General features: G+C 41.2%; 1 protein-coding gene across 1 annotated transcript in view; it reads left to right on the top strand.

Annotated features, from left to right (window-relative positions):
• The first annotated feature begins 453 nt into the window (after positions 1 to 453).
• Positions 454 to 27,868, top strand: part of LNX1 (ligand of numb-protein X 1) — a 92,375-nt gene continuing 64,960 nt past the window's right edge. Inside the window, exons 1-3 of the mRNA XM_058838638.1 lie at positions 454 to 521; positions 13,043 to 13,184; positions 26,107 to 26,588. Coding sequence (XP_058694621.1) covers positions 26,203 to 26,588 — 386 coding nt within the window. The 5' untranslated portion in view covers positions 454 to 521; positions 13,043 to 13,184; positions 26,107 to 26,202. The remainder of the gene's footprint in view (positions 522 to 13,042; positions 13,185 to 26,106; positions 26,589 to 27,868) is intronic.

Consider the following 27,868-nt stretch of genomic DNA (forward strand, 5'->3'; position numbering starts at 1 on the left):
GGTGCTGCATTATGCAAACTCTTCTTCCACAGTGGAAACATCTGCAGCTTGAATGCTCCTGCAGAAATATCACTTGGGGAAATCGCTCCTCATTTTATGAGAAACCTCTCTTTCAAGCCCTCAGAGGGGGCAGGGAGGGAAGGGACACTGGGTTTGACACTAGTTCTGTGTTGTTTTTCAGGGATTTTGCGGAAGAATGTTGTGTCTGATTTTGTGGATTGTCAAAATGAAGCCAGATGGCAGTGGATTAAGTGTAATGCTGTTTTGTTGTTCTTGGGTTCGTGACTGTGCTTCCCCTTGAGCGAGGGAGCCCTCCCCACACAGCAGCCCCAGCCCTGTGTGCCCCCGGCGACGAAGGGCCCCTTCCCATGGGCTCCCGAAAATGCTGCCCTGGAGGGGGGTAAAGTGGAGGCTTTCTTTTGGTGAGGACTGCTAATTGGAAACTGCTTCCTTGACATTTTTCATGCCTAGATTATTCACCAAGATCCTGTTTGCTGCGCTTTCCATCTGACGAAATACAGGTATTTTCCAATTGTAGTAATGGGTTAGCTTGCTGAAGTGAAGTTGCTGGGTGAGCAGCTGAGCCAGTGAAACCTAGTTTCTTAGTTTTGTATTTGGTAGCTGTGTTTCCTGATGTTTAGAAAGGTGTGAGTTTAATTGGAGTGTTTCCCATGAGGCATTCAGGAATTTCAAGCCTTTTGTTGATTCCTCAGTGTGTTTATGCTTCAGCCTCTCTCCATATGAATGCTTAGTGGGGTCTCTTTCCTTTATTACTCAACCTTATTTTTGTTACATGTATGGGCATGTAATATCTTTGAAATCACTATCCTTTATCAAAGTCAAAGTGGTGGAAAAGACCACTGGAGTCTGAAGATACAGAGGGAAGACATGTAGACAGACACAGAAAGACAAAGGTGTGATTGCCTCAACTTTGTTTCCCTAAGAAATTGGGTTAAGGATAAACTCTTAACTAGGGAGGCGATAAATTTAAAGCTGTGATTCTGAGCATTTTCTAGTTTCTTAATTAAAGGTAGACAGGCAGAAAATTTCGTCTTATAAGAATTGTTCTTTTCTATACCCTTTCCCCTTGTTATTATACCTTTCTCTTTCCGAGATAACTTTTGACTGAGTTACAGAGCACAGTCCTGTCACTCATTCAGAGCCTTGTGAGGGCCACTCAAGCTCTGCTCCCTGTGCTCAGCACCTACAGACCAGTGCAATACCCCCTAGATTATGAAAATACCAGCAAAGGATGTTTTACATTTTTCCTTTCAGACTGCAGTATCACTTCAGCCATAAGTTTAATACTTTTGCTTTAATTTACTCCTTCATTATCATTCATTGCAATTTCAGCTCAAACCAGCAAATTTTACTTTGTAATGAAACTGCATGTTCTTGTGTAGACCACTAAGAGTCTGTTCAGGCTTCTTCATAAAGTCCTTAGGCCTGGAAAGCATTCTGACAAAAACCTGCTGCTTGACAACACAAGAGAAGTCATAAACCAAGTCACTGCTGCTGCCTTGTTGTGCTCAGTCCTGTTCTTTCCTAAGACAGCTTCTCAGGAATTTGCTTGAAAGTCAGCTATGCTTTGCAACCATTCCAATCTTTTTAGCTTTCTTTAGCAAGTCACCATCTGCTATCTTTTTTGAAAGTCTGTCTTTTAAGAATGTCTTTCATGTTGTGCACGAAGTCCTGTACAGATCCATGTAATGTTGAGTTGTTCTGGAATTTCTTGTGCAGATCCAGTCTCCTGATCTCAGCTGCTTAGCTTGCAAAGTCTTTGATGTGCAGACTGTCTGTGTGGTTTGCACAGCACAATCTACTCAGACAGTTTTTAATAGGAGAAACTGGCAGAGAAGAAACACTGTAATTAGGGTAATGCTATTATATTGCATGTTGTCATAGTGTAGACTATAGATAGCCTTAATCTACTCATTGTCCCCAAAACATAATAAGTAATGGCAATTTTATAGTGACCATCTATTTCCAGGATGCTCAGAAAGACTGGGGTTTCCTAATCTTCAGTTCAGTGACTTGAGAGATAATTTTTTCCTGATTCTTGAGGAGATATCCTGGTACTATAAAGGAAATTTTTCAGTGAACTTGCATCCTAGTACTCAGTTTGTAACCTCTGGATTTCACCTTCTGCCTTGGTGGTCCAGTGGGGGTAGCCCCAGATCAATTCTGAGAGTACTTTAATCTTCCTGGTATTACACCGCACAGTCCGGAAGGTATAAATTAGACATATTCAAGTACTTGACTAATGTACTGAATCTATTTTAAGCAGAAAATTCAGTAATTGTCTGGTAAGCAGAGGTAAGTTTGGACATGATTTTGTTTGTGTTTATTCTCAGGAGTATTTTTCATTTATAGTGTGAGCATCTCCCCCTCAAATTCTTCTCCTGTTTTTCTTTACTGTATCCTGTTGTAATATTCCCTTTGGAAGGTCTTCTAGAGAGTATTTTTTTAACAGATTCTGAAAACTTCCTTCCTGGCATTTGCATTCTCTCTTCAGATGTCAAAATCAAAGATAATGGTCCATTGCTGGTGTTTTGGGAAGGGAGGGGTAGGCAAGGGAGTTTGCAGTCTCCACACACTCATCAAGTCAACTTACTTTACGTGCAGTGTGAGGGACTTAGTGTGCACCAACAGTAGCTCACTGTTAGCCAGTACAAGAAGGAGACATTGAAATTCAAAGCAAGCATTTTGAAAATTGTCAGTATTTTCTGATCCATTTCCCCACATACAAAGCGAACAGATCTTCCAAGGAACTTTGTGAACGTGGTGCAAATCTAAATAATGATGATTCTGTCTGCAGGGCATGAATATAGACTTGTTCTGTCAGCACCAGGGATGCTCTGAACAACTGCTTCAGTCTGAAGCCTTTGAAAGATAATAGTAATGCTGTTCATTTACCCTTCTTGGTATCTCATGCAATGTAAAGTGTCAGCACCAGTTCCCTAGCAAAGTGGCAGGGGAGGTCAGCAGCAGGAAGCACAGGTATGTCATAGTTGTACCTGTGGAGATTTGGGTTCAACTCCTGCCATCATATCATAAAGAGAAATATTTTGATGCCTTTGCTGTCCCACATCTGGAATATTTCAGCATATGTGGTCTTCAGAGGCCTAAAACTACAACAGCAAATGTTACATCAACATAATCAACTGAGACTCCAATAGATGAGGTGCGGTACAAGTGTTTTTTCAAAAACTTCTGCTTTGTATGCCTGGGTTAGACCTTAATTTTCACATTTTCAGAAGTTAAACACACTCAGCAGATATTCTTCAGAAATAATTACACTAGAAAAAACCACACAAAATATTCAAAATATCACCAGACACTGAGTTTATAATTTTGTAATGAATTAGAAAATAATTCTTATTTTCTCTATTTTTTTTAAGTGCTTTCTGTGGTTTTGCTGCAGCCCAGAACACACTGAAAGGGGAAATGCACTATGACAATGACACAATAACAGGAGATTTCTAGAATCACAGAATATTCTTTTTTGGAAGGGAACCACAAGGATTATCAAGTCCAATCCTTAAGTGAATGGCCCATACAGGTATCAAACCCACAACTTGGTGTTATTAGCACCATGCTCTGACCTGAGTTAATAAGTCAGCTCAATGGACTTCCTGAATTTCTTTTAAATAGCTTTGTCAGAGTTGCCACTTCTAAGGTGTTTCCAATGAAAACAAATGTTTTCTCAAGGAGGTCTCATATGGAATGATATTAAGCATTCACATTGTAGACCACAGACAAATTCTACACTACTACTATTTCCTTCATGAACTGCTGAAATTTCACTCAATCTTCTGTTGAATTTCATCTATGTATGCATTATATATAATGTGTTATACAGTTACATATTAATTTGTTAAGTTTTTTGAAAATATGCAGCATCTGAATATACAGTGTAGAAAACAGTTTAACAAACAGATCCTTTACCACAGCATAGAAAACAACTTTAGTTAAACAGATCCATGATCACCAAAATCAAGGAATCTTGCTCTAAATTTGTGGCTACTGTAAGATTCAGGAGATTTTCCCTCTTTTTGAATGATTAAGACCATTTTACCATTATAGGAATGGGAACTCTGCATTTTAAGAAGACTTTCTCAGAGAGAGTTTTCTCCCAGTGTAATGCTATCAGTCTTTCATCTTACCTGCTTTCACCACACTTGTTTAATTGCTGTTGAAAGCCCCTGTCATCTGTCAGAAGTGGTTGAAATTGTTCCTCAAATCCAGAAGTCATTGTGGGTTCTTGGAGACTGACACAAGCAGTTACATGAGCTGCTTAAAATGCGTTTTCTATGTCATGGGAGGGCAGAAGCCCATGATAGAGGGGAGGGCTTGCTCTACACTGGATAGGTCAGTGACCCTATTGCTCTTCTAGCCACTATTTTGAGGCCTTTGGCTTTGTAAGTAGAACAGTTTAGAACAAAGTAGCACTTGCTCATTTGATTTTGAGGTTACATTTCTGAGCTAAATACCTTTAATTATCACCATCTCAGTTTGCAACAGGCATTGCTAAGGAAATTCTTTGTATAACATATTTTTCATTTCATTTGCATGTGTGTAATTATGTTTCTGCGTCCTTACAACTTTTGTTTCTGGTGTAATCTATATTGCATGCATTGCACTCTCCCTTCAGTAAATAAATCAGCAACTTACCAGTTAGCATGTGAAAGGGGTGTGCTTAGACTGATGCTTAACTCACTAGGCAAAAGAGAGGTTATCTGCAAGATGTGCATATTCCCTGCTTGCTGGGCTTGCTGGATCAGCACACACTGCCACAATCTCCAAGCAACAATGTGTTCAGATTGAACATGCTGGGCTGCTCAGGAACCAGTGGGTTGAAAAATTCTCACTGCTTTCGAGGTGGCCCCTTTCTGTCTGCTCTTTCCCAGCAGCTACCTTTCGTGGTTTGCTGTGTGGATATAGGAGAACTTGCAGTGCTTTGCTGCATGTGTGATCAGAGGAACACTTGCATTCCTGAAGGCACACCATTACTCCAATTGTACTAATTAGTCCAGAAAAAGATACAACTCTTCCTCATATGGAGAAAATCCCTTACCTCTTTGAGGTAAGAGCAGAATGCCCATAGTGCCCGTAGCATCCTGACTCAAATTTATGTCTTTGCAAGTTCCTATTGTATCGACGGAAGTGGCACACTATGTATGTATGCTCTGTTTTTCCTAGCTAGACGGCACAGGCTATAAACACGTCAAGGGACAAACCAGGGTTCAGTGCTGAGTTTTGTCCTCTTATGAGAAGGCAGGTACAGCCCTTTAACCAGGGAGATCCGAGAGGTCCACGGGCCCCTGCCTCTTCCCAGAAAGGTTTCTGCAGAACTTCCTAGTTTGTGCTGTGTGGAAAAAAAGACAGTCGTAAGTGGGTAACTGTGAGACATGCACAGCTATTAAGGCATTTTTTTATCCTGTGTGGAACACATCTGTGTCTCTTCAGAGAGTTTCCATGACTGACTCAGGCCAGCACTGAGCCTTTTGGCTGCAAGGTGTTGCAAGTATTGCAGAAGACTGCAGTTCTTTGATAAGTTGTGCCTGTGTGGCCTACATGGAGTACTTACACTGATATTAAAAATTTTATTTGCTGAATTATTTTGCAAAGCCACCTGCAAAAACATGACACTGACACAGAAAGAATGATGCTGAATGCCATTTTTTAAACAGTGCTGCAGAGATTGTATTCCAGCCAGCCCATGTCAGCATTCCACAGGTCAGCACAAAATATCCATGTTGGTTTTGGACTGACTACATACCATGGAGCTAAACCCTGCACTGGCTTGTAATATATACAGCCTAAAAGATGGAGAGATTGAATAGGTGTGGCTGGGACAAAATATCTTGGCTCTTGGAAACTGCCACAACTGTATTTAAAGCAACTGCATGCAAAAGGGGGTTAAGAAATGTGGTTCAAATTCTCCTTGTCAGAAACAAATTAAATCAGCATGGTAGAGGATCCAAAGAGAAATATATTTGGAAATGCTTATATGCTGAAGCTGGGAATCTGGGTAACAAAAGCAGCTAGAATTTACCAATTATCAAGATAAATTCAAGTGCTAGAGGGATCAATATGCAAGAATATTGTATAAGCTGTTTAAGCAGACCAAGGATGACAAAAGAAATTGTGTGAGGGGAATGACTTTTTCTATGACCTGGTGACATATTCCTGCCTAACTTAGAACTGGGAAATGCAGGATCTTAGGAAATGCAGCACAATAAATACGCTGATTATCAAGGCTCAGCAGTGAGCAGAGGTGGGAAGAGGTGACATTACAAGTCACTGAAATGAATCTGAAGACAGCTTGAACTACTCTTGCATGTGGAGAGGCAGCTGTGTAATTATGGAGAAATTTATTTGGCACACTTACTCAAGATTTCATTTAGGTACTGGTAAAACGTCAATAGAGTAACTTTAAATACTGGAGGATAGTTTTGCAAAACAAAAGTTGTTAGACCTACAGTGGAAGAATTATGATTTTAGGTAGCCTGATAGATAAAAGTGAATTTATCCACTAGACTGGAAATCAGGTGTTGTGTCAGGAAAAACTGATCATGGCCTGGTTACATTTAATATGCTTGAATAGAACACAGTCCCAAACCATAATATTCACACATGCTAGTTTGAAAAAGTCAATTTCTCAAAGCTAAGGACAGCCCTTAATAATGCTGAATAAGCAGAGGCATGAACAAAATTGAAAGTTTCTCAAGAACTAACTAAATGGGCAAACATGTGTGGCAAAGAAGACAGAAAATAGAAATTAAACAGGTATAAATTTGTCCACAGTTGTCTATATATGGGATTGCATAGGCATATATATCTATAGACACTTGTGTGGTCATGCAAACACACAGTACTTACATATTTAAATAAACTGTGTGGCAGTGTATTGGAAAAATAGGCTATAAAAGGGAGATAAATATTAACATTTATAAGTTATTAAGTATGGGAATTACTAGCAACACCTAACCCAAAATCTAATCTTGGCATGCAAATGATTTTCTGAAAGAATTTTAAATTTACATAAGGAAAAAAGTAGCAATTATGTGGGCCAAGCAAGGGTTGTAGGTACTGAAACAGTTAATTAGAAATTTATAGATGGCTCAAATGTTCAGATAAGATTTCTGGTTTATGTTTTGTATATAGTTTGTACATATCACGTGAGGAGGATAAATTCTTTTCCAGCCCATCTGCAACTAAAAGAATGTTAGACAACTCCTGCTTTCAGGAATCAGCTTTAAGGCAGTAGCCCCAGTATTGCCAGCAGCTATACATCCTATTTTTTTCTTAAGTTGGCTGAGAAATTTTCTGGTCCACTGATAAGAACTTTTGATAAATTTGGGAACATTGGAGCAATCTGCGAAGACTGAAAGCATGCTCATTTTTTTTGTCAGTGCCCCAACAACACAAACAGGATAATTCTGATAACAGCATGGCAGTCAGCCTGACCTCACTTCCAGCAAAATAACAGAGAAGCTGATATGGGAATTCAAGTATAAAGAACAGGACTATTGTTAATGGCAGCCAGTGATGTTTTCATTGAATTCAGGTCTTGTCAGGTAAGGTTGGCTTGCTTCTTTAATGTAAGATTACCCAGTCATTTAAAAATATTACTATGGGCCTAATAGAAACTGAAAGTCTTCAGTTCGATATCATACGATAATTTGAACAAAAATGTAACATTTTGCATTCTTTGCATATGGTCAAGTGTAAAATCATACCTGGAAACTGGGAACATATACCGTATGGGGGAGACCAAAAAATAGAGACTTTGGAAAGACTTTGGAGACCTTAATGGACGACCTTAGAATGTGGTCATAGCTCAATGGGCGGGCAAAATATCTGGTGTGACCCTCGAGTACATGTGCAAAGGTCTGATTTTGTCTGTGTTTATCATATATATGCATATGGAGAGACTCAAGGAGTAACATCAATCACATCACATCACAGGCAGCATTCTAAAAGACGATTTTAAATTGGATGAGAATGCAGGGAATTGCAAAAATCTTACATGAGGGCTAGCTAATATACCTGTTATATTGGTAGGTCTCTACCATAGCCTTTTTGTTCCACATGAAAAATAGGTGAGGATGTTAGTACAAATATAACACACATAGAGGTACATGATACAGACACCAGCTCTTTCATCTTCCCAAGAAACACATAACATGAATTGATGACAATAATCTGAGGTAATGTCATTAAATTAGCAATAAATTATCCACATATTTTTATATGTATGCACAATTAATTCCCAGGATAAGATACCAAAGAGACCAGTGGACTCTTCACCTTTTGGATCTTCAGACCTGAGTGGAATGCTTTTCTAGAAAGATTCGTTATAGGCAGAGGGTTCCACAAAGGGACAGAGCAGGGGATGTGCAGCTTATGACAGGCAAGGAGTCAAACACGATGACCTCCATCCATCAACACATATTGAACTCTTCAGATCTAAACCTGGATGTAAAAGTTAATTCAAGAATGGACTGAGAACACTATGCATTTGTACATGCTTTAAGTACAGAAATTTCATTCCACTTTAAAACATTTCCTTTACCACATCTAACAAAGTATGGGAGAATTAGTGAGAAGCTCTTTATGCCAGAGACTGCTCTGGTAATTATGAGCAAATCACTTAATTTCTGTGCCTTGATTTGCCCTCTTCTAGAGAATGAATCCCAGCTTTCCTCAGTTCCTCTCTTCATGCTGGAGAGACCTCTGAGAGGAACTGCACAAACATATTCTTCCAAAAAGACACAAATAATCTGAAAACTTGAGTAGGGCACAGGACTGATGTTTCAAATAGGTCAGAGAGCTTTCACCCTGCAGAAGGTGCTCATGCTACCTTGGTCAGCAATCCATCTGTACTGTGAACCTTGATGAGATAAATATAATTGTCCTAGGGTTAGTTATGTAACAAGCTTGCTTTGCAATTTAACTAATGAATGTGTTGAGAGACCAGATTAATCTTTTAACTTCAAGAATTTCTCCCAATGAAAAACATATAGCGCCTGCCTATCTGTAATGTTATCCCCTCCCTACAGCCAGAGTGATTTGGTCACTTGACTGTTTGTTTTGCTTGTGTATGTAAAGCTCATGTGTTCACAGATTTTTTTCTGGAGGAGGTGGAAGGACCCCAAGATTCACTTGAGGTTTTATATCTGGGTCTGTGGGCTTTCCAAGTCAAGGCCATTCCTGAGGGATGCCATTACAGGCTCTTTGGTGGGATGATTTTATTTGCTGGTATGGTACAAGTTGCTGTTTCAGAATTTCTCTCAGTAGAGCCATATTTAGTCCTGTGCTCTCTTTGTCTCTGAAAGTGGTCCATTTCAGAAAAATAGTAGTCTGGTACGATCGTTGGTTCATTAATTGAGGACAAGAGATTAACTTAATTTTGGGATTTTAATTTCCTCATTATACTTCTGCTTTCCTTCTCAGGAGTCATCTAGAAAATGTAAAGATACTGGGTACAGAAGATCCAGTAAATGCTTATGACAAATGAAACATGATTTCCCAGAGTAACATACACTTTGTAAGAGCTTTGCCAACTGTAAGTTATACCAAGTGGGTCGATTTTGGAAGTCAACGTCTTATTTAAACTTTCATACTGTACAGAATTGCTATTTAATGCTGGTGATTAATGACTGCAGACTCCAGCCTAATTTCCAAGCAGAATGTCAGTGGCACTCAGTAATCGGCAGAGTCCACAGTACAAGTGCTTGACAATCCTTTTATGTTTTGTGGTCCAGTTCAAGTTGCTCATTTTCCACAAAGAGGAAACAAGAGAGGGAACTGATATGAAAATACACCTGCTTATTCCTCTCCTAGAGTTTGTTCCTATTTTTCGGTATGCCTCTACAAGCTGAGGTGCAATCCTGTGGGAGAAAACTGAATGCTCATGCCACATGTACATGTGGCCAGATGTACATGTGGCCTACCATTTGCTGGTCAGGAGAGACAGTTTCATCTGGGGGACTCCAAATTCGTCTTGTCTCATCTGTCCCCACTACTCCAAGTTGTGACCCATAGCTCTTGATCCTCCTTTCTTGGCATCATTCTTTCTCACTGCTCCTCCACTGAGTCAAAGGGCCAGCCAGATGTACCTGTCCCCTTTGTCCTGGTCCCCACCCCACTGTCCATCTGTGGGGGTCAGGGACAGGGGTGTATTTTACCATTGTGGGTACATCATAGAAATCCACAAGGAATCTCTAGTGCTGTTGAGTACTTGAAAGAGACAGTATGGCTGAGCCTGAGCTCTGTGGACAGGAATGTAACATGTGCTGGAGAAAGCTCTTCTATTTCCTTTTTTGTAAGCACTGTGCTGCCTGGCCTGGACCAGGCACTGGGAGAGAGTGGTCAGTGACAGGCAAAGAGCTGACCTGACCTCTGCCTCTTCTGCTCTGGTTTCACAGGGCTTCACAGGAGGATGCACAGGCCTCTGCATTTGCAGGACTCAGTGATCTTTCCAACCCAACACAGATGGCATCCATTACAATATTATCAACTAACATTGATTACTACAGTTTCCCCTAATATGACATGACTAATCTTTTAACTTAGCTTGCACAGTGTGTACTGCCAATGCTTTCAATGTATGCTGAAATCATTTAGTTGAAGTAAATAAATGAGTAAGTCTAATACAATAGAGTCTATGGCATGTTGTCCTCCTGGAAATAATTTCAGCGGCAGTGAAATATGGAATATCTGCAACTTGAAATGTCTGTCCTTATACCTGCATTTGCATAGCTTGAGATGTACAATGCACATGTACAAATTTATTTTAAAATGAAACAGCTAAATATGTAGGGTTTTTTGCCTCCAATCTATACCAGGAAATGAGAAGTTTATCAAACAGGTGTCAATGCACCAGTCAGATCTATGATACCCTGCTGTCACTTTAGTGCAAATTCAGGAATTGCAGTAGAAAAATGCTCTCGTATTTTTTGTGATGTTGGTGAAGAAAATCTGCTGCAGGCAAAGAAGAGAACTGATAAATAATACAGTACATAGCCTCTAGTTTAAAGGAGGTTCTTCTATGTTCCTTCCCAGCAGATGAAAGACTGGTTTAGCTAGGATCTTCCATCAACAGGTACCAAAGAGCTCACCAGCAATTTGGTTCAGAGCCAATATAAATAACTCACCTTCTAGGAAAATAATTTGCCTGGTATGTATAAAGAAGTATAAATGCCATTCCAGAGTAAAGAATTTGGACAGGAATGAGTGCCCAAAAGGGGTTTTTGTGTGAGCAGGAGAGCAGAGAGCCTTCTGTCTGAGCAGAGACTTAAAGAGTTGGAGTGGAATGGAAAACAGGAAAGCATATCATGAGATAGGAAAGGCAATTTAAGCAATTCAGTAACATTAGCGTGAGAACAAATGAGTTTGAGCTGGCCCTTAGTCTGGAAACTTAGAAAAGCCTCCCAGCAGTGGGAGGGAGGGCAAACTTGGCTAGGTGCTAGGATGGAAATTAAGTCTGTAACTGAATGTCTGACGTGGTCACCTGTGACAACAGGGCTCTGGGCTTCCTAATCTAGGGTGAGCAGCCTCAGAGAGACCTCCCATGCGAGGAAGGATTTAAACACAGGCTTTGCTCTGTGGGCATGTATTTGCTAATGTTTAAGCTTCTGTAGTTTAAGCATGCTTTTTAAAGTACATTTCATATGCATAGTTCAATTTTGCAGACGACTGACGCATGAGGTTTGTATATCTGGCCTTGTGACTACCATAGACATCTGGTCCCATGCAGGCTGTGTCTCTCCGTACTGCACCCATTCTGGGGGAAGAGCAGCAGCTGCACAGTGCCCCAGACCCAGCACAGCACTGCCTGGGTTTTGGACAACTGTACACTGAGCACTGACAGGCTGACTTGGCAGGAACCCATCCCAGGTTTTCTTGAGCAACTTGGAGCTGAGCTGCTATGCTGTCAGGGCAGAAAAGTCAAATACTACTGCAAAGAATCATCCATCCAGCTAAGGGTATCACTGTCACACTTATGGTAGGTCTTGATATGTCCCTTGATTTCTTAAAATAAATCTTTAACAAGGGATTTTATAGTCACAAGTAGCAAGCATGCTTTTAAAATGTTTGAAGGGAAAAAACTTGTGTAAGAATGAATTGGAGGCCAAGACCTGGTAGCCATAGATGTTTATATCAAAGGTTGGAGATTTTCTCCTGTCTGTTTTCAGCATATACTGCAGTTCCTTGATTCAAGTCCATCTCCAAAGCTGCCTTGCTTACTGAATAACACTTTCTTCCTTAGGAGCAAATGCTTAAGATGGCTGAAGTCATTGCATTTATTAGTGATTCATGTCATTGAAAGATGAGGGTTTCTTTTCCTGTACTGAAAGTTTTTTTTGAAAAAAAGATTATTTTTTTTTGCTGCTGCTGCTGTTTTTGCTATTAATATTCACTCTCAGCTGTTGCATCACGTTGCAGCAGCATGACACCTTATCTACAGTGCAACATTTTATCCCCTTCTTGGGTGCTTTTTAAACTGAAAATTACTGGGTAAGAGGGTTTTATGCAGTCTTAATTTTGCAATGTTCAGAGAATTAACAGAGCTTGCATTTTCAGACAGCTGATGCAGGAGTTTACAAATTGCTCTTATGTGGTTCAAGTGTTTACCACTAAGTATACAGGAACAAGGTGAAGATTCAGATGCCAAACTATTGATTCTAGGTTAGAACTTGTGGACCCTGTCTTCCTTTTCAAAGGGGAAAGCCAACATGAATCTTCTGCCTTGAAGCAATTTTTAGGATTGTCCACTTGTATTTGTTAAATTTGAGCTATGTTGATCGTCAGGTTAAAACAAGAAAACAAATGCAAGGAAGAACCTGACTGAAAATGAACTTTGGTATATGCCGGAAAGAAAAGTAAAAGCTTCAAATTACACTATTGTATGAGCAGCCTGCACACGCTTATCTGCCTGCGGGAGACATGACCGGGAGGGTGTGGTCTTTTAAACCTTAAATTGCTCAGGTTTATGCAATTCAGCTTTTCTGTACCTTCTGTCATGCCACAGGCTTCGCCATCTGACACGGGCAGCGGCCGCGGTCTGCCTGCAGCTGAGGGGAGAGTGCAGGCCCTGCCCGGCCCGGGCCCGGAGCTTGTACACCCGCACGACTCTGCCAGCAGCGCGTGAGAGACACGGCAAAGCCACACGTGTGAGTGTGAAGGACTTGTATCTTTCTTTGTGCTGCTCCTACTTTTCCCCTTGAGCTTGGTGTGAGTTGTTCCAGAGGAGCAAAGGTGGGAAGAATGCTCTGGTAAGCAAACCAGCGCTGTTTAGTGGCAGGGGAGTGGGCCCAAACCTCAGCCTGCACACTCTAGAGTGCCATGCAGCCAGGCAGTGATAAATACACTGTGTCTGTCATTAGTGATTCAGCTTCCCTATAACCTTCTGCAGAGCTTGTTTTCATAATCTAACAGAAAAGGCTATATAACATACCTGTAGGTTGCTGCGCTTCTTGGTAGGCAGAGTTAAAATAATACATACATACACGCTAGTATGGAAAAACACTGCTTAGTTCATAACCTTTTTGTTAGCTAGATGTGCTTAGGTTTGTCTTTCTGTTGCTAAGAGGTCTATTTCTTCAGTAAAGCGTGTTGAAATCCAAACAATTATTTGTGGAGAGGTGCCATTTGTACTGCAGCTGCTTTAGCCCATTGCTTTATTAATCCTCTGGAAACCCATTTCTTCCCCTCCCCCAGGTTTAAACCCACAAAGTCTCACTGCAGCTGTAGGAGGCAAATTGAGGCTACATTCACCACTGCTGTATCTTCCTGCTTGATTTTATGCATATAACTTCATCTGAGGTGAGGAAAGAAAGAGAACTTGATTTCATTTTTATCTTCATGTTCTTCACACTTAAACTTAACACTCAGTTCTTTACTCAAAACATATTTTAATTCAGTACAGGTATATGCAGCGGTTGCAAATCTGTGAATATATATCAATAGGCATAACTTCTTATAAGTTTTATATTTTATAAGACTGATTTTCCTGTGAGAAGGTGTTTATTCACAGTGCCAACACACAACCTGGAACAGCAATGAGCATACGTGGACACCCTCACTCAGCAAAATGTATACTTAGAGTACTCAGTAGACACGAGGTCCAAGTGCATAAATCAAAAGGACCTGTTCACGTGTTTAAACTTCATAATGTTTTGGGCTGTTTTTAATGATCTGGGATGGATTGCTTGCGTCAAGCTCTTAGCCACTTTTACTTCTGCCAAGGAAAAACACAATAACCAGAAAGGTGCATATTAGACATGTATGTCATGTTTTTCTATGATGCCTGATAACTAGGAAAGGGTTACTTCAACAGCACGAAAAGCAAGATAACCTTAGGTGCTGGGCACCTTAGTACCGGGCACTGTGCAAGGCACTTGTTTTCCCACAGTCTTTTGTACAAATGGAGCTCCCACTGCCCAAAACACTTTCCATTTGCTCATTCAGGCTCCTGCAGAACAACATAAAGGCAGTTTCATCACTTCATTGAAACAGCAGTGTCTCTTATCTGCTGCTGTTGGAAAAGTACAAATGCTGATCTGCAAATAAAAGCCAGGAATCATTGTCAGGAATTTGGAAAGCTGCTGATGTTGTATCCTCAATACTCCCATCTACTTTCCTAAAACTGAAAATTCCTCTTAAGGAAGTGATCTGTTACTAATTTGCTATTTTATTCTTCCACCCCAAACCTCAGAGGCTATGTGTACTTTCCAAAGATATAAATTGAATCAATCTGGGAAAACTTGTCTCATCGTTGTCTTATCCTGGCCCCCCTGAAAATACTCTCCCATTGCTAATTTCTTTTACTTGTTTGTGATCCTGTAGAAGTGTCCTCCCCTTTGCTCACATGGGTTCTGCCTTCGTAAGGGTATTGCAAATCCATGTGTTTGAACATTAACTGCATCAGGACTTTGTTGTAGCATAGAGTTAGAGGAATGTTCCTGGCTCCGAGTTGTGATCATCTACTCGAAAAGAAAATTGAATTGTCTTTTGGAAGAAGTTTGAAGGTGCTGGCATCTTCCCCTAGCATAGCTTCTCTTTAGTAAAATGGAAATAAATTTTGCACGCAGGATGAGATGATAGATTAGCTCCATTTCACTGCAAACCAGGAAATCAGGCAACATTGTTTCCAGAAGGAAAGTAAATTAATACAGGCTTTCAAATGTAGAGAGTCTCCTCAATGCTGGCTGCTGGAGGTAAGCAGTCCAGTATTTCTGGAGATGTCAGCCCCATCTGCAGGGCTGGCTGCTGCCACCTGGCTCTTCTCACTGTTGGGGCAGATGAAGGCCTGGGGTCGATTTGGAGGGACTCTGTGGCCAGAGCCTTTTGAGGAGGTAATGACGCCCCACTCTTGTAAAATGGCTGGACACTGGTGTCCTGCAATGCTGCCCGACTTAGCACTTGTTTGCAATGCATGTCCAGTTCTTTCACAGAAATTAGAAGCTGGGATGGACAAATATGCAGCTGATCTTCCCAAGGCTTTCCCTAAAGGCTCAACCTGAATCTGCAAAAGCAATCATTACCTGAATCATGGGATTCAAGAGGATTCAGCATAGAAGACAAACTGTCACCTTCAATACCTGTTCAGGGAATGGTTAGTTGGCAGGCAGTGCTTTACAAGAAGCCTGTCTGTCCGTTTATGGTAACCCTCTCATTGACCCTCCAATTTATCTTTAATACACCACAACATTTTTACTGAAACAAAGAGTCTCAATAAAATAAATGGATTTTATCTGCAAGTAATTTCTTATTAACGAATGCTTCCCATTTCTCTGTCTGCATTGGTAAATCTTTCAGAAAATGGCTTGTTTGAAAGCAGATAAATTTTGATTGATTTTGGATATATATCCTGTTTACTTTTTGCTTGTCTTTACCTTTTGTTTTCCATGCTTACAGCTGTGTGGTATAGATTGTGTTGAAATGCTGATGTTAAAAAAGTATAGGTGATGCTATTATCTTATTTTATTTTCTACTACAAAGCTGATTTTGGACTATGTATTTAACAGTATCAGTTCTTACAGGATTTTACAAGTAGAACACAATGCTGGAAAGTATGGTTTTGGGTTCTCATAGTTTCAGTCTGAGAACTCATCTAATCACACTACTGCTATTTAAAAGAATGTCTCCATTTAGATCCAGACAAAAAGTGTCTGAGGCACTGAAGGAGGAACTTCAAAGAATTTAAAATTCCCCTTGCTTGCCTGCACACAGCAGATGACATCTGATTGTGAGAAAGGATGCAGGAAGCAGGACAGTTTGAGCATGTAATTCCTAATTGGTTTCTCATCACAGGACTAAATTGCACACAATTGGTCTTCACACCCACGGAACCGGTTCTAGAGGCAGATATTAATTCAGCCACAGACATAACTATCTTTCTCAGGCTGGTGTCACTCATGTGTCCTGGCTGACAAAACCTTACTAAGCCTCTTGTTGTTAAGGGGACTATTACAAGGCCATCAGCAACACATGCATGTTAATTAGCAGTGGGATTTGGGGGAGTTCCCATGAAGCCCCAATTAAAGAAGTGATGAATAAAGTCCAGTGAGTAGTACCATACTCAGGGATGTTGTTTCCCAGCACTGAGCAGATGAAGGCAGAACCAAGCTCTACAGGATGTGTTTTGGTGGCTGAGGGCTGGGTCACTATAATAAACAAAATTTACTGCTGAGACTTTTGTTGGGCAGGGAGCTTAGTCATTATCCTGCTAGAAAAAAAAAAGGTGCTCTGGAACAGAAACTACTGCACAGCCTCATCTAGAGAGATTTTCTTCCTCTCCTGCTTGAACACTTTAGGTTTACCCAGTCCTTTCCATTTTAAACAGAGTGATAAGCTCTACTGCACACTTAACTCCCAAATGAGCAATAGGGACTATCAGCAGATATAAATGGGCACTGTCAGCACTATTTCATAAGAGAGGTGTGTTCAAGAGCCAAAATGTGACTTATGTTAGCCCCAGAAAATTGATAGCCAGACCACAGTAACTGGGCTACTGGGTTCAGCCTCTTCAGTGTCCGTGTATCTCCCTCTTTCCAAGAGTACATTTTTCTCAAATGTGAAACTCAGTACTCTCAGCATTGCAAAAAATTTGTAAGGTCATCAAAATCTCTTCCCCTTGCCCACTGAAATTTCTCATTTATGGCTGCATATTGTGTGTTTGCCCATTTTTTTTGGAGTCTGCTCCTAGGCTATACCACTCCCTTAAGTTGTTGAATTTTACCTGCTTACTACCTTACCAGGGCTTGTGCCCTCCCTTTTCCAGGTCCCTGAATGGGACTGGCCCCAGCAGCTGTGACCCTGGGACTGAGTGGCAATTAATTTCAGATTGTGCCATTCTAAACAGTAGAGTGTCACTGTACTGTTTCTTCAATAGGGACTGTTTTTTCTGCTTAAGATTTGTTTATTCAGTCATTTTTGTGGACCCAAGTAGCAGGAAGAGGAAAGAGTTAGATACAAGTATAATTTAAGTTATAGACATTTATAGACCTATAATTTCACTTGTATATAATATATAATACTTAATAATAATTTTCGTTATTTTATTATATATAATAAATATATATAATAAAATAAATAAAATAAAATAAATATATAATAATTACATCTAAATCATAGTATGGGAGTTGGGTGCAACATAAATAAACTTGAGATACAGATGATTAAATCCTTGCTCCACTGAATTTGCTTAATTTTTCTTTGGAGTGCAGTGGGCCAGAAATTTTAACCCAAGCCTTTACTTCTATTGTTTAGACAAGTTACTCTCAGGAGCCAAGTGCTGCAAGTTGCTGCTGTCCCCCGCATAGGTGCATGTCCATAAAGTGGAGGATGCAATCCTAGAAGTCAGGAGTTTCCCTCAGGTCAGATCTAAGAGCATCTCTGTTGTCACCTTGCTGCACAAGGACTCCTGTGGCAGAATCTGGGCACTGGCCCCACTGGCATGGGAGCAGCCAGCTGCCCCTTCCCCTGCTCACCTAACCACGTGGGTTGCTTCTAAAAAAAGGTCCCCACAGGGTGTTGTGAGAACTCATTAAGTAGTTTGCCAAGTATGAAGAAACTCCTGGATCAGAGAAGCAGTTGTAAAGGCACAGTGTAATTAAAGCACAGTTTACTTTATTATGTATTATTAGCAGGGTTACCCATCACATGTTCCGCACTTTGTAGTTATGAAATGTTATCTCATGGTCACATGTGAGAAGATGCTGTGTGGTTGAGGGTGGCAGGTACCATAGCCCTGGGAAGCCAGGTTGAGGTGTAAGGTTTCAGTGTCCTGAGGGGAAGAAGTCCTCCACTTCTCTTTTGCTCCCTCTTCATAAGCTCTTCCAAATCCTGGCACTGGGAGGGCAGAGAAGTAGCATCACCCACCTCCCCTGCTGACCCACATGGAGCCCTGGGAGAGGATTGCAAAAACAGATTAAGATTTACTGTGAAGCTGTATTAAGATTTTCACAATCCCATGCAATTTACTCTGCCTGTTGTATTGTTATTTTGAAGTTAAGTAGGGCAGCCCGCACAGAGAATGCATGGTCTGCAGTCCCCGTCGCAGAGACACTGCAGACACACCTGCAGCAAGAACCAGGGATGCTCTCCCTTGTGCAGTTTGCATGTTGTACCTGCTCCCAGCTTACCAGCATCTTAGAAGGCAGCTGGGGCACGCGGCTGTCCAGCCACAAAAATACAGTTCTGCCATCTGCTCAAATGGCTGAAAGCAAACTTGTGGTATTTGTGAGGCTGCCAGTCTTGGCAAAGTCAGACGGAGAATCAGCCAAATCAGAGTGGAAGCGCACCTTTTGTTACATAACTAGCCATGTAATTTTATAATTTAGTATGTGAAATGCCGATGGCATTTATTATGTCAATTAGGATGAGCATATGTTTAGGAAGCCCTTGAGGAGTCAATCATAATTGCTCACATAGCCCTGCTTCCACCACATGATTGACTTCCTTTGAGCAGGTAGACTCTGTGCCTTTGGGACGCAGTTACCCACAGCCTGCCCATTTTGCTACAACTCATCTTTGCACTTGCAGTCTGAGCTTGTAGTTCTGGCATAAGCTGTTGGTCCAAGTCTGGGTTTACTGAGCTTTGAAAAAAATCAAGAAACAGAAATTACTACCTTAACCATCAATATTTGACAACTAGAGGCATGCCAGCAACAAGTCTTCTTGGAAGTACTACCTTCTGCTAAGGTGAGTTCATTCCTAGGACATTTTCCTTATAGTAAGGAATACTTAACCTGACGGGTATGTACTGTCTTACTCAGATCTTCTCTTCACTCAGAACTTGTCCAGCTGTTCCTAATATTGTCAGTACTTCTGGGATGATTTTTTTTTTTTCCTTTTAACATGCTGAGTAAAGTTTTGTATCCATGAAATCATCAGAAAGCAAAATCCAGGTTTGTGTGGGCATGTGAGAGAGAGACAAAAAAGCAGAGTATATTTCCATACATTCCTAATAGGCATTTCAGCTATATAATTCCACAACAAAAAAGTTTTTCCAGCATTCCTTTATTCTGTAAATTCCGGCATAGCCACAGAGAAAATATTTTTTTTCAAAGAGTCTGGTTCTGGTTTTAGAAGTTATTTTGCGTGCAGGCACAGTGTGACATTGCTGTTGGGTCTCACAGCTTGAGCTACAACTTAAAAAGTTGGGGTTGTTCACCTACTGTACTGTACCATTGGATTTTCCTATTCAGTTGGAAATGCCTTTCATCACTAAAGGCTCTGCAAAGTGCTTTGATTGTTGTAAGCTCTCAGAAGGACTTTTTGACTAACAATAACTTTGAAAAACCAGCTGTCTTAAAACTGGGGCCAGACAGAGGAAAGGTTTTGGAGCCCCTGTTTGTTGTCTCAGAGACATTCTGTACTGATGTGCTGAACTTTTAAATACAATTATTTTCCTCTAAGAGCCAGTTCTAACAGTCTTCCCTATTGTCTTAAAAGTCTAGCTGAATTCTTACCCACTAAATTGGTACCTCTGGGATCTGCAACTCTCCTCTAGCTACTGTTTTTTTACCTGGAGGTATGCATCTTGCCTCTGCCCATAACAAATTTCCATCTAATTACATATCAGGCAGAAAGAAAATGTGATTCTTCTTTAGTCAGAATAGAATTTAAAATAGGTGGAAAGGTAGGAAAAAAAGAGAGAGTAGGACATACGTAAGAGGAATTCTGGTCAAAAGGCATGATGATAAGATTTTGGGCACCTTAGTGTTTTGTAACCTTCCTTCAAACAAAGTTTCAAGTCTAGGCAAACTGACTCACCCCTTTGGCCTTTAGTGAAGCTATGCTAAAATTGGTGCAAATTATTACATGATATTTTATAGCCAGGTCTTTGAAATGTGAATCACTGTCTTTTTGAATCTAAAATGCTGTATAATACATATTATTGAAGTGTGCATCACTCTATAATGTTTTCCACAACTATCGTATAGTACCACCTTGAACAGTAAAGCCAGTGTAATCTATAAAAAACTTCAACTGGCGAGAAGGTGTTGGTACAAACCATGGTAACGGGAAATCTGGAGGCTGTTACCAGGGAAGACAGTTTGATGAAAGGTAGGAATACAGTTAACATTTTACTAATGGTAAATAGTTTTCTAAAAGTATTCAACCTCATACTTCATTATAAAACCCTGAATATTAAATAATTGAAGTGATCTTGCAACTCGGATTCTGGCAGGAGCAGTAAGGTCACAGCTAACCCTGCATAACCAGAGGAGTTATGGATGTGGGCTTTTGCTTGAGAGGGTGAAGGAGGACCTCTGCTCCATGAGTCATTCTTCTCCCCAGTGTGGGTGAGCCACTAGATGGGGACAATGCCCACATCTAACCTGCCCACATCTAGCCAGCGGCAGCTGGGCTGAGGCTTCATTAAAGAGCTAATTCTGTAACTGTGAAAGCTGTCGAGCCTCCTAGCAATTTGATGTGGATATTTTTTAACATGAACAGGCAAGATGGCAGTCTCCAAGCCCTCAGCAAAGAAGCTGATTATCAAGAAAGGCAGGTAGTGGCTGCAGCATGCTCACAGCTAGTGTGGTGAAAGGAAGGCCAGGTAAAAGCATCTCTGGAAGAGTAAGGAGCTCCTACCCTAACCTGGAAGCTGTGAATGCTGCTGTGGCAGAGTGGTTTCCTTGCACACCTGCAGACCCCTTTAGCCGTACGGTGCCTTACTGACCTACATAAATGGATGGCTGTGAGTCACCCAGAGATGCACATTTGGAGGAGATAACAACCCATGCTGGGACTGGGGGAAGAATGCAGAATGACTTTGCTATCATAATTCAGCTAAGAGCACACCAGCTCTGTCAGTAGAACCTCCATCTCCTATAGGTTGTACAGCAGAGAAACAGGGTGTGAAAACGTATCTGTTTTAATCAGCAGATGCAGGATACACATGCTCTGAGTGTGTATAAAACAGAAGCATTAGTAAAAGGTGTCCCTTAAACACACAGAGAAAACCAAGCTAAACCAAACTCCAAATCATTGGGGTTTATTATTAAAATAATATTTGTCAATCTTACTGTGCTATTTAGAATCCATTTTCTTTATACATGCTGCCCACCCTTACCATTGACTGAAGATTTCATTACCACCAAGCTGTACTGCTTCAGAGCTACTGGAGCTAAACTCTTCTTGCTATTCTCCATCTCATCTCTTTTGCTCCTCTGTTTTCCAGTAACTCCTGCTCATAGGCTTATCTTTCTCCACTTGTGATTTAAACTGGTAGCTGCTCCTCCAGGCTCCATGTCACTGTTTCTCTGGCCTTTAGGCATCTGTTTTATTCTTTCTGTGATAGCCACTTCCTAAATATCTTTCATCACTTAATTATTTTTCTTTTAGCTTTTGTTACTCATTTTTTTGCTACCTGAAGTTGCTCCCATTTTGTGCCATGCTACTTCCAAGTGCCACCTCCTGAACTGCTGGGTTAATATTTGACTGCGGCTGGGCAGAGGCAGTGGGGTTCTGCCACTCTGCTTGGCAAGCCCTCTTCCTGCTACACTGCTGCCAGTGTAACCGTGGTGGTAAGTCAGTATTTAAGCTTAAGATTGGTTAAATGCTTCACTGAAATGGGACAGCTATGGGCTTGCTATTGCAAGCCCCCAACAGAGATGAAAGGCATTCTCTTTACTTACTCTTTGTGTTTACTGCCCAGGCTTTTTGTGTGGGTTTGTTCTGTTCTCTTAAATGCTTCTGGTGGCTGCAAATTCCTAAGCAGTGAAGACCAGTAAGGTGCAAACTCCTTCAAATCAGTGCAGTCTGTTGGGTAACTTTTTAAAATGTGTTATCATGAGAGTGGTTTACACTGTGGTCACAGCCCTGGGGTTATTTTATGCCCTGATGTGACCATTGTCATTACAACTTGTGGCTGAAAACTTGGCAATATGGATATCCGGATAACAATGTTCTTGCTTCGTCATTTGCACTGTATTCTTGTGCTTCAGGTCTCTGCCTTGGACTGAAGCTTGGTTCACCAGTGTCACAACACTGTGACATTCTTACAAATCAGTACTTGATTTTCTTTATCCAAGCCAATATGTGCTAAGTGCTGTAAAACTATGCTAAGTCTGGGACCTGACTTGTTGAAAACTTCCTGCACAGCAGGGAAGCGGCAAATGCTGGTGATGTCTGCTTTGGCATGGCACCACCACCGCCTCTAAAAGCTGCTTCTGCCAATAATCCCTGCAGGAACCACCCTCTGTCAATATCTCTCTGACTACAAGAAGCATGAGACTGCCAAGGTGACATCCACGTCCCACTGACGCTGCCAGCGGTGGCTAACACCAACTCAAATGAGCATAGGGTTCATCTCCTCTGTTTTCCGATCTCTTCCTCCCTCAAGGATGGGGCTTGAAGAATAGAGGTTCATCCAGGAAATTATTGCCCTTCCTATTTCCCTGTGGTTTACCATCTACCTGTGCAGGTTTTCTTGCTCCAAGTGTATTTTTTCTTTTATTCATCTGTAATGGAAAGAGTAGAAATACGCACTAGTAGTCAATAGGTCGAATTTAAATCCCTTCTCCCCTCTCCTCTACAGTGTTCAAGAATTAAGACTTTAAGCTTCCTAAAAGGACATGTTACTAATTATGTAACTATTATATGATAGCACATAAATGTTATAAATACAAGTGACTGCAAACATTGCAAAGAACATCTGCCTCTGACTGAATCTGTGTAACAGTTCCATCACACACCCTCCATGCTAACCCTTTTGGTGGTATAATCACTTCCCAAAGATGGCACTCATTCCATTGCTTGATATGTCCAGCAGTTTATGAAGGTTCATGGGTGAATGTGGACCAGATTAGCCAGAAGGGACTGAGATTTGTTGGGTTTTTTTCCCAGAATTTATATTATTATGTAGTCAAAATTTTCTAAATAATAGATGTCACAGGACTTGAATTTCAAATTCTAAAAATTCAGTGCCTGTTACTAATAAATGTGAATAGTTTTGCTTCCCTGTGCTGTAGCAAGTATTTGTAATTTACATAACCATTGTAAAATTCAGGTACAGCTCCCCACACCTGCCCTTTCCTACTAGCATTGCATTATTAGTATGTCAGATTGATAAAGAGTATCTGTAACATGGGCAGGACAGTGAGACTTTGCCTCCTCTGGGGCTTCTCTCATCATTTTTGCTGCAGCAGAACATGGCCTTAGGGCAGTGGTGCCTCTCTTTCTCTGTTGTCTTTGAGAAAATAATTGCAGTAGCTTTGGAGCTGTAGTACTGTTTCCAGCTGTACCTAAATTGTATCAGGTGTCTTGCTGTGTTGTACATGTGGAAGCAGAGGAGAGGAACGTTCAGGGTTAGGGCATGAGATTGGGAAGGGGCAGCTCAGATGCCCATGTTCCTGTTCCTGGGGGCTGCTCTTTCCTCAGAGCAGAGCTTTTTGGCTTTAGCTTTCAGGTTGACTGAGGGGAGCTGTGTGTTGGGTCTCCTGCCAGCAAGAAGCAAGAAATCTGTCCTTGAGAACATCCATGAGGCAAAAAAAATGTTGAAGTTGGCTGTATTTTGGTGTGTGGTTCATGGGGCGAGCACCCACATGGAAGTACCTGTGTGTGGTGGTACAAGAGGACATAGCAGGCAAGTGGAGAAACAGCATGATATTGCCCACAGCCCTGGTTACCCCAGCTGCAAGGCATTCTGAAAATGTAAGAGAAAACAAAGTTTATAGCACAGTGCTATTTTTGTCAAGCTTTATTGGTTTCTAATTAATTTTACATCTATTTTAAGAATTGTGCAAGCTCCCAAGCCCTGTGTTGCCATTCTTGCAAGCTGTCCTGTTGACTTGAGATGGGTTCCTTCCAGGGGAGAGGGATGTGGAGAGCAGCTGGACACCCGCTCAAAGCCACCCCACCTCATCTAGAAGTTATCCAGGAGCTTCCTGTGAGAGCCACTTACAGTGCCCAAATAGTCTCCACCACAGCCACTGACAATTCTTTATTACGTCTTATTTTGCTGTGTCTCACCTTAGTAGAATTAAATAATAATTCCTATATTAAGATTACATCTGCACTATGCAGATATGTTTGGTTCTTCACAAATAGCTTTGCATAAAGCTCTGGTGAATATCTTTACAAAAAGAAACATTTGGCCCATTTTGGCAGATTTAAAATGTTTGCAAGGGTTCTAACAGGCAATGATTTTAATTCCAGTGAAGCTACTGCTAATCAGGAGACAGAGCTTATGCAGAAGTCTCTCTTGCAAGCAAAAACAGGCACTTAACATAATTGCTTCATAAGAATAGGATCTAGCAAAACACTGAAGAGAATGTTTGACATTTAAACATCTGGTTAGTGTTAGTGGGGCTATTATTTTACCTTCATGTCAGAAAAACCTGCCATGTTAAAGTTTAATTTCTCAGGTTTAGAGCCCATGAGCTTTGCATAAAAATAAGAGTTTATTTATATGAAAATATGCTCTGTCATAGTCAGATTTTTCTTATTATTCTTTCCCTCATTTGCCCTCAGACAAGGGTGTCTGAGGCTGACACATTGTCTAGGCAAATTAAGTCAAGCTGAAAGCAAGGGTACAGTGTTAAGGCAGAGCAGCAAATAAGATTTACATTTTCAAGCAAGAGCAGTAATTAGGCCATTGCATATTTTATATCATCATGTTTATTTTTCAGAGTGGTGTATCAAAATAAGCATAGAAGTAATGAGGCATTAGTGCTCCAACAATCAGTTGGGGTTCATCAAGTAAAAACTACAAATTACTCTTCGGTTTTGCTGCCACCCAGAGAGTTTATATGTTTAAAATACCAGCAGGCAGGTGTTGTGACCAGAGCTAATTGGGTTTGTAGTTAGGGACATACTGTGTTTCTGTATTACAAACTATAAAGGGAATAGGCCTTCTTTTGAGCAATACACTACTTAGCATTGTGCTGTGGACTTCACTATGAGAGGTGTTTGGTTCTTTGCAGAGCAAATGAAGTTTTGAACTGATTATGCTGGCACAGATGGTTATAACGGCTTGACTGAAGGCAGGCAAGCTTTGAATGCAGGGGTCCAGGTCCATTGCTGTTGTAGTATAAGAATGGTCTACAGGGCTGCAAGCTCTAAATTCTCATGACCCAAATTATCCTCCCTCTGGCTACACATACAGAGTTTGTATGCTTGTATGAATTAGGTGAAGCTGCTGCTCTCCCTTGCTGCGCTGAACAGGCAACTTGGCCAGCAACCTTTGTTCTTACCTGTATTTCTGCACACAGTCTTGCAGTGTTTGCCCACACACAATGCTACTTTTTTGGCAGAAGTAATGTGGCCACAAAATTGTCTGACTGGAACTGTATGCTAATTTAAGGTTTTCAGCCATTAAATACCTGTAGTACTTCTCCCTATCTTGATATCTTTCTTTACAATGAGAGTATCTGTGTAAATTAAGCTAGATTTATGAGAAAATAAGCCCCTGCAGCTAATTATCTTTTTTTCCTGCCCCCTTCTTTGCTTTACTCTCCAATCCCAAAGACACAACTCTTTCCTAATACCTGATATACTACTTTCATATCCAGATACATACTGCAAGCATGGTACAAAAACACAACCCAGAACATAATCCTTTGCCTTTCCTCCCCACAGATCTGACAGCACAAAAGCCTTGCTACAGCTCTCACAAATAGCAAACGCATTGGGTATTCCCACCTGCACCCTTTTTGAATTGCATCAATTCTGATTATGAGCCAGAAAGAAGAAGAAATGGAGGACAGTTCCCCGCCACTCTGTGTCACCTGCGGCCAAGCGCATTTACCGGAAGAAAACCACTTGTACAGCTACACCGAAGAAGTAGATGATGATCTGATATGCCACATTTGCCTGCAACCTTTGCTTCAGCCATTAGACACGCTCTGTGGTCACACCTTCTGCACAGCCTGCCTTACAAACTTCCTTGTGGAAAAAGACTTCTGCCCCATGGACCGCAAGCTTGTGATTCTCCAGACGTGCAGGAAGTCCAGCATACTAGTGAATAACCTCCTGGATAAGCTAATGGTTAGCTGCCCTTTCACAGAACACTGCTCAGAGGTTGTGCAACGTGGTCACCTTGAACAGCATTTCCAAACCCAGTAAGTTGTTGCTGACAGACCTTTTTGCACTCTTTTTTTTTTGAGTAGAGGAAAAATGTCTTCAATTACTGATCAAAGTAGACAGTTAACATAAAGAAAGAGCTGTTGTTTTCACTCACAATGAACACAGTATCATTAATTTAGAGCTGAATTTAGTCCATTTATTGTCCAAGATATAGGCTATATCTTATTCTTTTTTAGAACCAAATGCATCAATGCATGTAAGGTACTTCATGCTGTTGTTAGCAGTTCTGGGTGAATACCTTGTGGTTAGCTTTACAATGACGGTGTCTATGTGGTCCAAAGAGATCTGCGTGTTTTGGGAAGCTGAGCTATTATAAATATTTTAATAGCACATTAAGGGTTTTATAATTGCCCTTTCTTCAAATCTTTTTTTGAATCACAAATGACCTATATGAGAAATAGAGCAGAAAATATTCTGGTTTGGTATTGGTCTTTGAACCTAAGTGCTCCTTTCCTCCAGGTGAGCACTTACCCAGGGCACCATGGGGCTCACAGAGAGACAGAGTCTGGAAGAGCCTGGCTGGACTCCCTCTCCAGCCTTATCCCTCCTGGTAGCCAGGATGACCCTCCACCCTGCCTCTGGGAGAGACCTCTCCAGGGAGTGGTTTGGTTCCTCTGCAATGAGAGAACTGAATGATTTTCTGTTTTGCAGAGTAAAACATGTGCTGATGCTTTTGTCGTGCACGTTCTGCCTTTTGTAAGGAAGGGAGAGGGCTAAAGGGGTACTTTCAGGGCTGTGATTTCTGACAGCAGACTGACCCTTTGAAACAGTCTGTATAACAACACCACAGGTCTGAGGAGAGATGGGGTCTCAGATGTGCCCTTTTCTGTTTTCTGTATCTGTTGCCCAGTGAAATTACTTCCCCTGAATTTTGCAGGTGTAAATTGTGTTGCTAGGTGTGTACCTCTGCATGTGCAATGTGAAGGAAGTCTTGAGCAGCCAGCACAGGGCTCCAGACTGCTGCTGGGGGCACATTCCTGCGTAGCCATGGCAGTACTGAGGACCAGAGCATCGCTGGTGAGCAGGCTGGTGAGCCAGAGGGTGGAGGTTTGTTCACATACTGCACACTCCACAGCCTGTGAGCCCGCAACTGGAAATGGCTCTGCAGCCTGCCATTCAAATATGTCCTCTGGAGACCTCATTTCCTGAAGCACCTGGATTCTCGCTAGGAATTTATTCACTTGAAGATATTCACAAAGTTACGGCGTCCTAACCAACCATAAATGTGATGATTTTCTATTAGCAAAACAAAAGA

This window comes from Poecile atricapillus, chromosome 4, assembly GCF_030490865.1.
Source record: "Poecile atricapillus isolate bPoeAtr1 chromosome 4, bPoeAtr1.hap1, whole genome shotgun sequence".
Lineage (NCBI taxonomy): Eukaryota > Metazoa > Chordata > Aves > Passeriformes > Paridae > Poecile > Poecile atricapillus.